This window comes from Rhinolophus sinicus, linkage group LG01 (assembly GCF_036562045.2).
Source record: "Rhinolophus sinicus isolate RSC01 linkage group LG01, ASM3656204v1, whole genome shotgun sequence".
Taxonomy (NCBI): Eukaryota; Metazoa; Chordata; class Mammalia; order Chiroptera; family Rhinolophidae; genus Rhinolophus; species Rhinolophus sinicus.
The window spans coordinates 202,615,218-202,627,433 of NC_133751.1; the positions used below are offsets into that span (position 1 = coordinate 202,615,218).

The window sequence follows — 12,216 nt, forward strand, 5'->3', positions numbered from 1 at the left end:
CCTCAATGTCGGGTGATAAATGCCTAAGGCCGTGTGCAAGCCTGCCTTTCTGCTACTCCTCATGGAAGAAGCCTGTGCGTATAGGAGAGAGCCAAGAGACAGGTGAGCTGTACAGGGGGTGGGTTATGGGGCGAGAACAAGAGAGCAAGAGACAGGGTTTTCGATCATACAAACAAATACATTCCTTTCTCTTGAGCTACTTTGAGTTGAGTTTCTGTCACTGGTGCCCAAAGGAGCCCTGGACAGTCCCGACCTCAGCCACAGCCTGGGTCTCTAGGGTACATAGGAACACTCTTGCCTGGCCCTTAACACTCCTCACCGTCCCTCCCTGGCCTTCTCAGATCCCACACAGAGGCTGTAGCCACCCTTCCCCACTCTTTTTAATCCCCTAAACCCTCCTCTGCTTCCTCAACTGCTACCTGCTTCACTAGGAATAGTGACTTCCTCAACCCTCCCAGGCCTGCCTCCAATTTCCTCCCTAGCTCCCTCCTCATTCTACCTTCTTTATCCCCAGGCTCACAGGAGAAAATGTCCCTCTGCTGGCCCTTGCCCACGGCTGACCAAGTGAGCTGGAATTGGAGGGTTCAACGCCGGTGGTTCCCAAACCTGCCTGTACATCAGAATCATCTGGGAAACTGGAAAACTAAAATTTCCCAGGTTCCATCAGATTCTCTGCAGGCAGGCCCCAGAATTATGGTTTTCAAACATCTTACTGGTTATAGCAATGTCATCTTGGTTGTTAGGTCAGTCTTGGTTCAATCAGGATTTTGCCATAGAAGGCAACTTGGAGTCCCTAGTAACAGGATGCTGTCGTTTGTATTGATCATATAGGGACCCTGCAAGGAGCATCTTTTAACTTCTTCCCATCTTCTCTCAACCCCTTGTGATCTGGGCTTCTCTTTGACACAATCTTCCCTTGGGCGAGGGCCCTTCCCAGACTCCAAACAAGACCACTCATGCTTTGAAAACTCTGTCCTCCCTGCCCCCTGAACTCCCCCACCCTCCCGCCTTCTCCTCTCCTCTCCGCTAGCTCCTTCTTGGCTTCTTTCTTTTCCTACTATGTGCGCTGCCCCCCTTGACTGGGCAGCCCCTGCAGTGGACATGGGAGGCCTCCAAGGACCAGAGATAGGTGAAGATGGTAAGCTTCCCCCACACCTCCTGCTCAGATGGCCTATTACAATGAAATCAGTGCTACCCAACTTAAAGTATCTGTTACCAAAATCATGAAACAGACCACTGCCCAGGAGCCTCAGGAAGCCCCACTCTCTGTCCTTTGCAGGAAAGTGACTCTCTGGATGAATTCAAGGACATAACCAAAGACTGTCTAATCTTCCAATCAGATCATTGTATGGGGAGATCCAGGACCAATTAGAGAAAGTTCTGGAGCCAGGACACTGGTCTGCTGGGTTGTTGGGTTCATTCAGACACAGACAGAGGTCCTGTGTAGTATTTTTTTGCCAGGCACACATCCTCAACACTCTTTTCACTAAAGAACAATGACTTCTGACACTTCAGTGCTAATTAACAGACCCTCTTGTGCAAGTGTAGCCAGTCAGGCTTGAAGCACTGGCTGTGGCTGCCCCTGGAGTATAGACTTCTGCTTAAGGTCTTTAAACACTAATATGAACTCACACACATCACACAGCGGCAATAAGTGACTGCAGCCAGGGCAGCTTCCACTCTACAGCCACTGCCCCGCCACTGAGCATCAGCCTCTGTCAATGGCAGTCTCTCTCCAAGATGCCCAGGTCTTACACCTAGCTTTCTGGTTCTCTCAGGCCCAAGTCAGCCCCCTATTGTCCAGTTAAGGGCTGACTCAGGGCAACCTCTGGCCCATCAGCTATCTCTCCACATCCAAGGGTAAGGCAGGTGTTTGGGCCCAGGTGAGCCCGCACTGTGCTCGCCTCACACCAGCAGGGTCTGGATTCCAACTGACTCTGAAGGATGGGTCGGGGGTTGATATAAAAGAAAGTGAGAATAAGAGTGGGGAAAGGGAAATGGGAGAGGAACAAGGGAGCAGGGATAAGGAGGAGGAAGGGAGAGGGAAGGGAGATGGGAAGGGGAAGTAAGGTGCAAAATGTGTGGGGAAGGGGAGAGTGAGGAGAAGAGAGAGGAGGATTTCCTGGGGTTCTCCCCATCAGGCCTCACTGAGTTTCTTCTTCCAGGGTAGAACCTCCACCTGACAGGAGAAAAGGACCAGGTGACAGGGACACCTAACCCACCTACCACCGCTTGGGACTCCTGCTACTAGCTCAACTAGCTCCTCCCATCCTCCAACCTCCCTCCAAAGCTGCCGACAGACCACCCCCACCCCCAGCCCCACATCCCCGGATCTCCTGGTTTTGCAGCTTCCATCTGTCTTCAGCCAGGGCTGTGGGCCGGTGGTTTCCATCTGCAGACCGACCTCTCCCTCCTCAGGAGCTTTGCTCAACCACCCCATTTGTGGCTTGAGATAATTGGTGAGAATCTTTTAGGGCAGAGCCCTAGGGAGGGACCAGGACAGGTGGAGTGGGCCAGCCTGGTGCTGACCGATAGGGACAGGCCCAACAGCCTGTCAGACTGAAAGTGAAAGCTGATCAGGGCCTGGCCTGGTTCCCACGTCCCTGCCCCCATCCCCACCCCACAGTCAGGGGCCGAGTATCTAATTGTCATGCCTTTCCCCAGCCTGAGTTCCACCTAGGCACAGATGAAATGAATCCATGATGACAAACCGTTCCTCTCAATGGACCAGATTCTACTGGCAAACATTCAGTTGGCCTTGGGCGACTCCCCCAGGTGGCCAGTGGGGTTTCAGGTGGCCCTCAGCAGCAGGCAGCCTGGCTAAAGACGGCTTTGAGCTGCAGGTCAGACCTTCCTCCTGCTCTGGTATTTGGAAGGGCTATTACTATAGGTGTGGGCCCCTAGGGTTCTCTGGAATTCTTCCTGGAAGGCCCTTCACATTCCCTGATTAGATCTTGCAACATCCAGGAAAATTCTATTGCACCTTGGATGTTTCCTCTCCCTCCAAAGCCTTAACGCCATGGCTGACAGGGCTTCTCACTCGGTCTCAGGTGCCGGGGGCCCATTTTGGCAAGAGCAGCCCCCTCAGGCTTCCACTACCTACCTCTGACTGTCCTTGGGGGCCTTCTGGCCTCCCTGTGTGCCCCTTGGCAGGAGACAAGCTCCCTGTCACTGCTGCCCCTGAAAAAAGGGCAGAGAGTTTGCTTACTAACTATGGGACCTGGCCCATTGGGGTGTCCCCTCCTGGCAACTCTATTTCCTCCTTTGTAAAGTGGGAATAATAATAATAGTACATGCCTCTGAGATTGACTCAGTCATGCACCGGCCTAGAATTGTGCTTGGCATATTGTAACTGCTTGATGAATGTTAGCTGGATTGTGAAATGCTTCCGTTTCAATTCTGTGGGCATTTTTTAAGGTCCTACGTGTGCTCAGTGGTGGCACCTCAGCATGGAACAGGATTAGAACAGCAGACATCTGGGTGAAAGCAGGACAGTGGATTTTTAATCTGTTAGAGGATTCTGGAAGTCACCTAGATGGGAACACACATCACCCTAGACCCTGCAGGGCCAAGAATGCCCCTCCAAGTCTATGTCTTGTGCAACCCACCCCCTAGAAGGAGTTGTGTCTCGCACACACAGAAACAGATTAATAAAGGCTTAGGGACAAAAAGGATTTTGAGAGAAATATTTGCTGATGGATGAGGAGGTTGGGCGGCGCAGACAGGCCTTCCCTTGGTGGTGGTGGGGGAGCTCTCCAAGGAGGGAGACACCCCAGAGGTGGAGAGAGCTGCTGCCTGGGGGAACAGAAAAGGGTCCTAAATATCTGTCTGCCTCTACCTCCCCCACCAAGGAAAAGTCCGAATGGGGCCAGAGGGAAATGGCCCCCCAGGGGAGAATTGAGGTGGGTAGTGTCCCGGTTCCCACGTGTCCAGATGGGCTGGCGACTCCGGAGAAACGTGTACCCGGGAGCGACGTCTAGACTCTGACACCCACCTCGGGCCAGGTGACCTTGGGCGGTTCCCCGTGATCCGAAGTCTCGGGTTCCGCCTCTGAGAAATGGGTGATTCCCACCTGGCCGCAGCGTGGAGGGCTTGGCGCGCAGCAGGAACATAGGGCCAGGGGCGCCGAAGGGGTTAACGCACCTGGGACGACGCTTCCCCTCCCGGCCCCTCCTCCAGCTGCCTGGAGGAGAAAAGTCACAGCGGGGGCGCGGCCCGGCCCCCGCCCCCGCCCTCTCCGTCCGGGTCCCCGCCCGCCGTCCCTGAGCCGCGCGCCTAGAGTTGCGACCCGCGCGCCCCGCTCCGCCGCCGCCGCCGCCGCCGCCCCGGCCCGGGCCGCCATGTCTCTGGGGTGAGTGGGGGCTGTCGGGCTGGGGGTCCTGGGATGGGTGCGGGGACCCTGGGCTTCCCTGGGGCCAACAGGGGGACGCTGGGCGGCTCCCGGGCATGGGAGATGCCGCGATGGGTGTCCGAGGCTGGCCGCAGTTTCCTGGGACAGACCGGCTCGCGCGGTGGCGACCAGAGATGCCTGGCCGTGCGCGGCGCCTGCACCCGCCGATGGGCGGCCAGGGACCGCGGTTTCGGTGCGCTCAGCCCTCCCTGGCGGCACCGAAGCCCCCAGATCCCACTCCGGGACCTCGGGAGTTGGGGACTCAAGATCTCGCCGGCAGCTCGGTTTCTGCCCCCGTTCCGAGGGCCTCCTGCATCCTGGGCAACCCCAGCCCTCTACCCTCGAGTGGCTCTCCTTCCTCCCTAGAGCTCGGGCCTCTGGCCCGCGCGCGGTCCCCTCTCCTCCCCTCCCCGTCGGGACTTCTACCTACCAATGGAGTGGAGCGGTGCAGGTGGAACGAGCCTGGGGTGGAGGGGTCTCTCCGCATCCCCTTCCCCAGAGGGGACCCCTGCTGAACTTCCTCCAGTCAGGCCTCCCGCACCAAGGTGTGTGGGGGGAGCCGAGTAGGGGGGTTCCCTGAAACTCCCAGGCAAAAGGACCAGAGCGTTCTGCTCCCCCATCCCCTCCCAGGTTCCGTCTTAGGTCACACACCCACACCCCAGTACCTGAGATGACCCAATCTTCCTCCTACCCCATACACAAAATACTGGAGACCCAATGGGGAAATGTAGTTCCAGTGGGGCTCAGACTTCACTCTCACTGAACCTTCAACCAGCTAGTCCTGGGGCCGCCCCCAGTCTTCTCAGCAGTGTCCCTGCCTTGCCGTAGTGCAGTCTGTCTCTTCCCATCGCCCTTGGAGGTCAGGGCCATCTCCCAGCTGGCCCGGCCCAGTAAGGCCGCACTTTTCTGGCCTGCCCTTCGTGTCAGCCTGCAGCCCATATGTCTGCACGGGAGAGGCCAGGGGAGAGGCCTGGCTACCCCCAGAATGTGAGCTGAAGAGAGAGGGTCCTGGGGTCCAGGAGCTCAGGTCCCTGGCCCTAGGCCTGCCAGCACTCCTGGCAGAAAGCTTTAATTTCTGCTTCTGAAATGGGTATGATAGGGATTACTAAGCAAGGAGTGTCCCTGGAGGGTGTGGATCCAAATGTGTTCCCCTCCCAGGGCAGTGGAGCATCTCTCCTAATGGGAAGTTAAGGGAGGGCAAACTGGGGGGTTAGGGGACAGTGGTCGTGCTAGGAGATGCCCTGGAGTAGCTGTTCTTTTTTGTTGGGTCAGATGGATGGGAGGGGAGGGCAGGCTTTTTCAGGTCCCAAGTTAGAGCTTGCTCCCAATGTCCCCCACATACCGTGTTTCCCCGAAAATACGACCGGGTCTTATATTAATTTTTGCTCCAAAAGACATATTAGGGCTCATGTTTGGGGGATGTCATCCTGAAAAATCATACTAGGGTTTATTTTCCTGTTAGGTGTTATTTTCTGGGAAACCCCGTATTTATTGAGGTCCCAGGCTGCAGAGCAGGTGCCGTCTCTGTCCCTCCCTCCCAGTGATTCACCCCAGTTTGGGTCACCATGGGTCACCATGTTTGCACAAGGAAAGGAAAACAAACGGGGTACCTTGCCATGGGCAGGGAACAGGGCAGAGGACTCCACCTAATGTTGTCCGTGTAGAATCACAGCATCCTGACTGCACACTGTTGCCAGGCACTTTAGATCGCACTCCAATCCTATGCCGTTGTCCTCATTTCCAGAAGAAGAAATCAGGTTTAGGAGAGGTTAAGGGAGCCCCACTCACAGTCATTTTGCTTTTAAGTGGCAGGGCCAGGATGTGAAGACCAGCAGCCTGACCCCACAGTGCTATACTTAAGCTCTGTGCTGTGTGAGTGGCTCCCTGGTCCTGGAGGAGGGGGTTCAGGGTAGGAGAGGAAGCAGGAGACTCCTCTGACCACTTGGGGCCCTGGGACTTGAGTCTGTGCCCAGGACCCACTGGCCCATCTGGGACTGCAGCTCCACACCAGGGCTCCTGGGAGAGTCACAAGGGACTCATCTTCTCACTGCTCTGAACGATTCTCCCCTCGCCCCCCCAGGAAGAGAATCATCTACAAGAGTGTGTGCCTGTCCCTGGCCCTGCTAGTGGCCATAGCAGTATTCCAGCGTGGTCTGACCCCCAGCCAGTTTTTACAAGAGCCCCTGCCACCCACCCTAGGGCCACAGAAGGCCCAAAACCCGAGTGGACACCTGGTGAACCCCAATGACTTCTGGAAAAACTCGAAGGACTTGGTCACCCCCACGCACATGGCCTCACAGGGGCCTCAGGCCTGGGACGTGACCACCACTAACTGCTCAGCCAATATCAACTTGACCCACCAGTCCTGGTTCCAGGGCCTGGAGCCGCATTTCCAGCAGTTTATGCTCTATCGCCACTGCCGATACTTCCCCATGCTGCTGAACCACCCGGAGAAGTGCAACGGGGACGTCTACCTGCTGATGGTCGTCAAGTCAGTCATCACGCAGCATGACCGCCGCGAAGCCATCCGCCAGACCTGGGGCCTGGAGCAGGAGTTGGTGGGCACGGGCCGCGGCGCCGTGCGTACCCTCTTCCTACTGGGCACAGCCTCCAAGCAGGAGGAGCGGGCCCACTACCAGCAGCTGCTGGCCTACGAGGACCGCCTCTACAGTGACATCCTGCAGTGGGACTTCCTTGACAGCTTCTTCAACCTGACCCTCAAGGAGATCCATTTCCTCAAGTGGCTTGACATCTACTGCCCCAATGTCCGCTTCGTCTTCAAGGGCGACGACGATGTCTTCGTCAACCCCACCAACTTGCTGGAGTTTCTGGCCGACCGGCAGCCACAGGAAAACCTATTTGTGGGTGACGTCCTGCAGCACGCTCGGCCCATCCGCAAGAAGGATAACAAGTACTACATCCCCGGGGCTCTGTACAGCAAGGCCAGCTACCCACCCTATGCCGGCGGCGGTGGCTTCCTGATGGCTGGTGGCCTGGCCCGGCGCCTGCACCACGCCTGCGACACTGTGGAGCTTTACCCCATCGATGATGTCTTCCTGGGCATGTGCCTGGAGGTGCTGGGCGTGCATCCCATGGCCCACGAGGGTTTCAAGACTTTTGGCATCTCGCGAAACCGCAACAGCCGCATGAACAAGGAGCCGTGCTTTTACCGCTCCATGCTGGTTGTGCACAAGCTGCTGCCCACTGAGCTGCTGGCCATGTGGGGGCTGGTGCATGGCAACCTCACCTGCTCCCGCAAGCTCCAGGTGCTCTGACCCCAGCCAGGCCACCAGCATAGTTACAGCCTATGCTCTTGAGCCCAGAAGTCATGGGGCTGGAGCTGCAATGTCAGGGCATAGCCCTTGGTCCCCAGCAAGGAAGTGGAGTGTTTGGGCCTCATGTGCCCATGGGTGTGGTGGGGTACAGGTAGCCAGAGGGGGGGCCACCCTGTGTGGACACTCTCCAAAGAGTGGCACTAAGGCCCAGAAACATTTGAAACTGCCCAGACTGGAGGTCATCTGGGGAGCGAAGCTGCTGGCAGCCCGCCTAACCTGGGTTCTTTGCCTGGCTCCCTCGGAGCTGGTGAGAGGCCCTGGTGGCCTCTGAAGGAACCCCGTGCTCAGGTACCTGGGCTAGGCCTGGCCCTAGATGGCTCTGTGGCGGCCCTTTTTCTTCACAGAAGATTCTTCTCCCATGAAATGCCTCAGTTTCCCCATGGGTCCAAGCGACCCATTCAGGAGAAGCTCAACCCTGTGCAGGCTCACAGCCCCGCCCTTCTGCCCCCCACTGTCCATTCCCCTGGGTCTCCTGGAGACAGAGCCTCAGAAGACCCTCAGCACCGCCCTCCCATGCACTTCCCTCCCCCCCGCCGCAGACCTGCCTGGAGTTGGCTGCTCAGCCTCTGCTCCCAGGTAGGTTCCGTCCAGGCTTCGTCCTGTGATGCTCCATCTGGCGTCTGTCTGGAAGCACGACCAGCCACTCTGACTACCTCAGTGACCCTCAGAACCTCTGGATGGGCTGCAGCCCCACCCCCACCCCCTGACACAGGGCCAAAGAGCAGTGCTCAGCCCCACAGTCACGGTGCTGCCCACCCAGCCTGAGCCGAGGGCCCTCCTGCAGCCCCACTGAAGCCTGGCTCCCTGGCAGGAAACCAGCCATTTTAGCCCTGGAAGTGGACATACCTCTATTACTGTGAAGTTTTATTTATAAAAGATTTGGAGGGAGAAGGTGCCAGGCCTCAGAAGATGGTGGGTTCTTCCCTTCCCGTCCTTCATTCCAGCAAGACACCACCTCCCTCGCCACTCCTACCCACCCCAGGGCACCCTCCTGCCTGTCACAGCCCCCCTCCAGAACCTGGCCTGCTTCTCCAGGACCTGGGCAAACCATCATTTGCCCCAGGGAAGGGATGGAATGTCCCTCATGGGCCACTATGCCCAGTTTCAGGAGTCCTTGGGGGTGGGTGCAGGATGCCACCTTATATCTCAAGGAGTCACCTGGGAAAAGAGGGAGGAATTGACTCTATTTTCTCAATAAAAAGGGACTGGTTTTTTTCTGGTGTGAAACTTCCTGTTACCATTTCCATCAGAGGGCCTGTCTAGGGCCAAGGTTCTCAGAGATTTCTGAAGACATAGCTTGTTCCTTGTTCTTGGCTGGTGGGTACACAAGGACCCCTTGAAGGGCCTTAGAGAGAGGTGAGTGCCAGGATTAAAGCAGAGGCCACAAGGGCCACAGTCAAGAAAGATGTTCCCTGGACTGGGGGGGGGTGAGAGGACGGGGCGGGGAGGTTAGGGGGTGTTGAGAGAGCTGCAAACAGTGCATTCCCATGGAGGGCAAGGCCAGACTTGATGCTGAGGCTGATGTTACAGGGACTGGGGTTGGGTGGGGGCATGCAGGGGTTGGTGGGCTCCCTGGTGTCCCTTCAGTCAACCTGGAAGCATTAATAAGGTTGGCAGAAGTCATTGAAACTGGCTCTGGGGCCGCCTGGTGTTGGGGGAACTGCATTGTGCAGGGAACCTTGGCCTTAGCTGCTTACCTCCAGGGCAGGATGGGCAACCATCCCAAGGAGACAGGGCCTAATCAGCGCACTAGCAGCTCCCTGCCTGCACCCAGCTTGAGCATCATAAAGTGGGTCAGATGCCCCAAGGGAGTCACTCATTAATGGCTACACTGGGCCTCTCCTCCAGAGGAGTGATAGGAATGGCTGCATCCTAATACAATGCAACATCTTAAAGAGTAGAAGGGGGTGCGAGACTGAATGGATGTCCACTGTGGCCCCTGCTGCCTGGGTCCAAGGCTTTGAAGACGGAAAAGAGTACATGGCTGCAGCTCTTTCTTCCTCAGCACAGACCCCCAACACCTCCCCACTCGCTCATCTGGCTACATAACTTGCAGGGCCCAGTGCAAAATGAAAATGCACAGCCCTTGATTTTAAAAAGTTAAGAATTTCAAGATTGCCACAGCACAGGGTTAAACCAAACACAGGGAGGGCCCTTCTGAGGCAGTGCCTGGTGACTGCACAAGTCCAAGGGAGTTGCCCACCCTGCTTGTCCATCACTCACCCTCTGAAGCCAGGCCCTGCCAGGGGCTGCAGAAAGCAGAGGGGCATTGGGGCCTTGGTCTTCCCAGAGCTCAGGCCAGCTAGGGCAAGAGCAGTGGAGGGACACCCAGGAGACTGGGAGACGGAAGGGCCATTGACTAGGCCCAGGTGGGGGTCCAGAGGCAGCCTTGTGTTCAGCTGCCAGCTGAAGGAAGAATTTGCAGGCAGAGAGAAGGGCTTACACAAAGGACTGAAGGCGAGGGGGCAGTGCATCTGAAAGAGAAAGGAGCTCCTCAGAGGCTGGGGCTGGAGCTGGGGTGTGAAAAGGGAAGGCAGCTGGGGAGGCAGGCCTGTTCTCAGGTCTTCTGGGTTGCAGGAGGTGTTGAGACTTGATCCTGAGAGCAGAGGGACAAGCTGCAAGGAGCAGGGGTGCTGAACGTGCACCCCTTACTCTGGGTTCCTTCTGGCTGTCTCCAGCTGGTCCCATGGACCAGGAGCACAAAGCTCACAGGATGGGAATTTCCTCAGCCTCTGCCCTATGGGTGGCCTTGCTCCTGACCCCATTTCAGACCTCAGGGGCCCAGGTCTGGGCTGGCAGGGAGGCTGGGAGAGCAGGTGGGACGCCAGCTTAGCACAATAGAAGAGATGAAGGGCAGGAACCCACTAAGGGGGCCAGTGTGACAGGACCCCAGCACAGGTGGGGAGCAGGGTTCACCCCTGGGCCTGACAGTGCAGCTGCCTCTTGAAAGAGTGGGCATTTGCCTGTGTCGGAAGAGCAAGAGACAGTCTAGGCTGGGGACACGTGCAACAGCCCAGAAGTGCAAAAACGCATCAGGAGGAACAGCCAGCTGCCTGGTGTGGACTGTGTTGGAGATGGGAGGGGCTGGCCTGGAGGTGTCCTGGTGAGAAAGGTGCACCTTGCTAGGAGTTAGGGTGCTTTCTGCAGGCATTGAGACATCACAGCTTTCAAAGCAGGGAAGAAACAAAATCAGATGTTTCTAGGGGACCCTAGAAATATGTCCTCATCCCCCATTGGCATGTGGGGCCAGCTGGTCCCAGGCCCCAGGGCCATCAGGCTGGGAACATGGACCATGGCCCCAAAGCCTCACCACCACTGTTCTCCACTTCCTTTGTCCCCTTAGCAGGAAGGGGACTCCATGAAAAAAAGAGGCTAGCGACTGGAAAAATTGCCGGGCACTGCCCACCCTAAGCCTAGCTCTAACCCAGCCGGTCCAGAGTACCCCAGCTGACTGTAGCCCTCAACCAACTCCTGGCCTCCAGGCCTGGCTCTGACCCTCCCACTCAGCTAGCCCTGGTTTCCTGTGGTGCGTTGGAGTGTGACCTGGCTGCCTTCAAAGACAGCCCTGGCATTTCCAAGGCTTATTGTTGATCACCTTGGGAAACAGACACAAAGGGCATTCTGGAAATTTCCAGAACCTTCAGGTATTTACAATCTTGATTCTGGGTAATAATGATAAGAATTGCCATTTTATGGAGCACATTTGATATGCCTGGCACTATGGTAAGCCCTTAACATGTATAATCTGTATGACCATAACTCAGGATATAAATATGACTACATTTTAATCCCTCATGTACCCTTATTGGCAGAAAACAAAGGGGAGCAGAATATGACACCTTAAAATGTCTCTTTGGCATAAGGATTATCTTGAGCTGGTTATTTTTGAGGAACAGTCAACATAGGAGAAGCTCTGAACACCGAGTAGAAAGTTATCCTTTTGTGAGGGACACTTACATTTATAAAGGAAATCTCCATTTGTAAATTTTTCCCTAAATTACAAGAAACTGATCAATGGAGAAGGCAGTAACTTAGATGTAACAACCTTACCCAGTTTACTATGCTTTTCCTGGTAACCTCCCATAATTGGCCTGCCCCAACTCAACATCTTTTTTTTTTGTCTTCAGCTGTTATTCAAGATGGTGGCTTGGGCCATTTGGGGGAATTTCTCAGCTGTCCTGAGTCTCTCCCATGTATATAGGAGGTACAGGTTATTAAACTTTTTTTCTCTCAGTCTTTTATCATGGGGTGGGGGTGAGGGGGCTCAGTTAAGAACCTACAAGGGTAGAGAGAAAATTATTTTTCCTCCCTACAAAATCCTACCTCTCCCTCTTGAAGCCCACTCACTCCCAGATTGTCCGCAACCTGAAAGGGCTTCCTTAGTCCAAAGAGGGTGTTCTCTGGAAGTCTGAGCCGGGTCTCTCCGTCCACACGGTGGCGCTGTGGTGCTCGCACAGTCCTGTAACTTTTTAGGCGCCACCGTCCCGGCAC

General features: G+C 56.1%; 1 protein-coding gene across 1 annotated transcript; it reads left to right on the forward strand.

Moving 5' to 3' along the window:
• Window positions 1-3,821: 3,821 nt before the first annotated feature.
• Window positions 3,822-8,938, forward strand: B3GNT7 (UDP-GlcNAc:betaGal beta-1,3-N-acetylglucosaminyltransferase 7). The gene is made up of 2 exons (XM_019739826.2): window positions 3,822-4,351; window positions 6,471-8,938. Exons 1-2 carry the CDS (start codon window positions 4,341-4,343, stop codon window positions 7,663-7,665), a joined length of 1,206 nt encoding a protein of 401 aa, XP_019595385.2. The 5' UTR covers window positions 3,822-4,340; the 3' UTR covers window positions 7,666-8,938.
• Window positions 8,939-12,216: the final 3,278 nt, after the last annotated feature.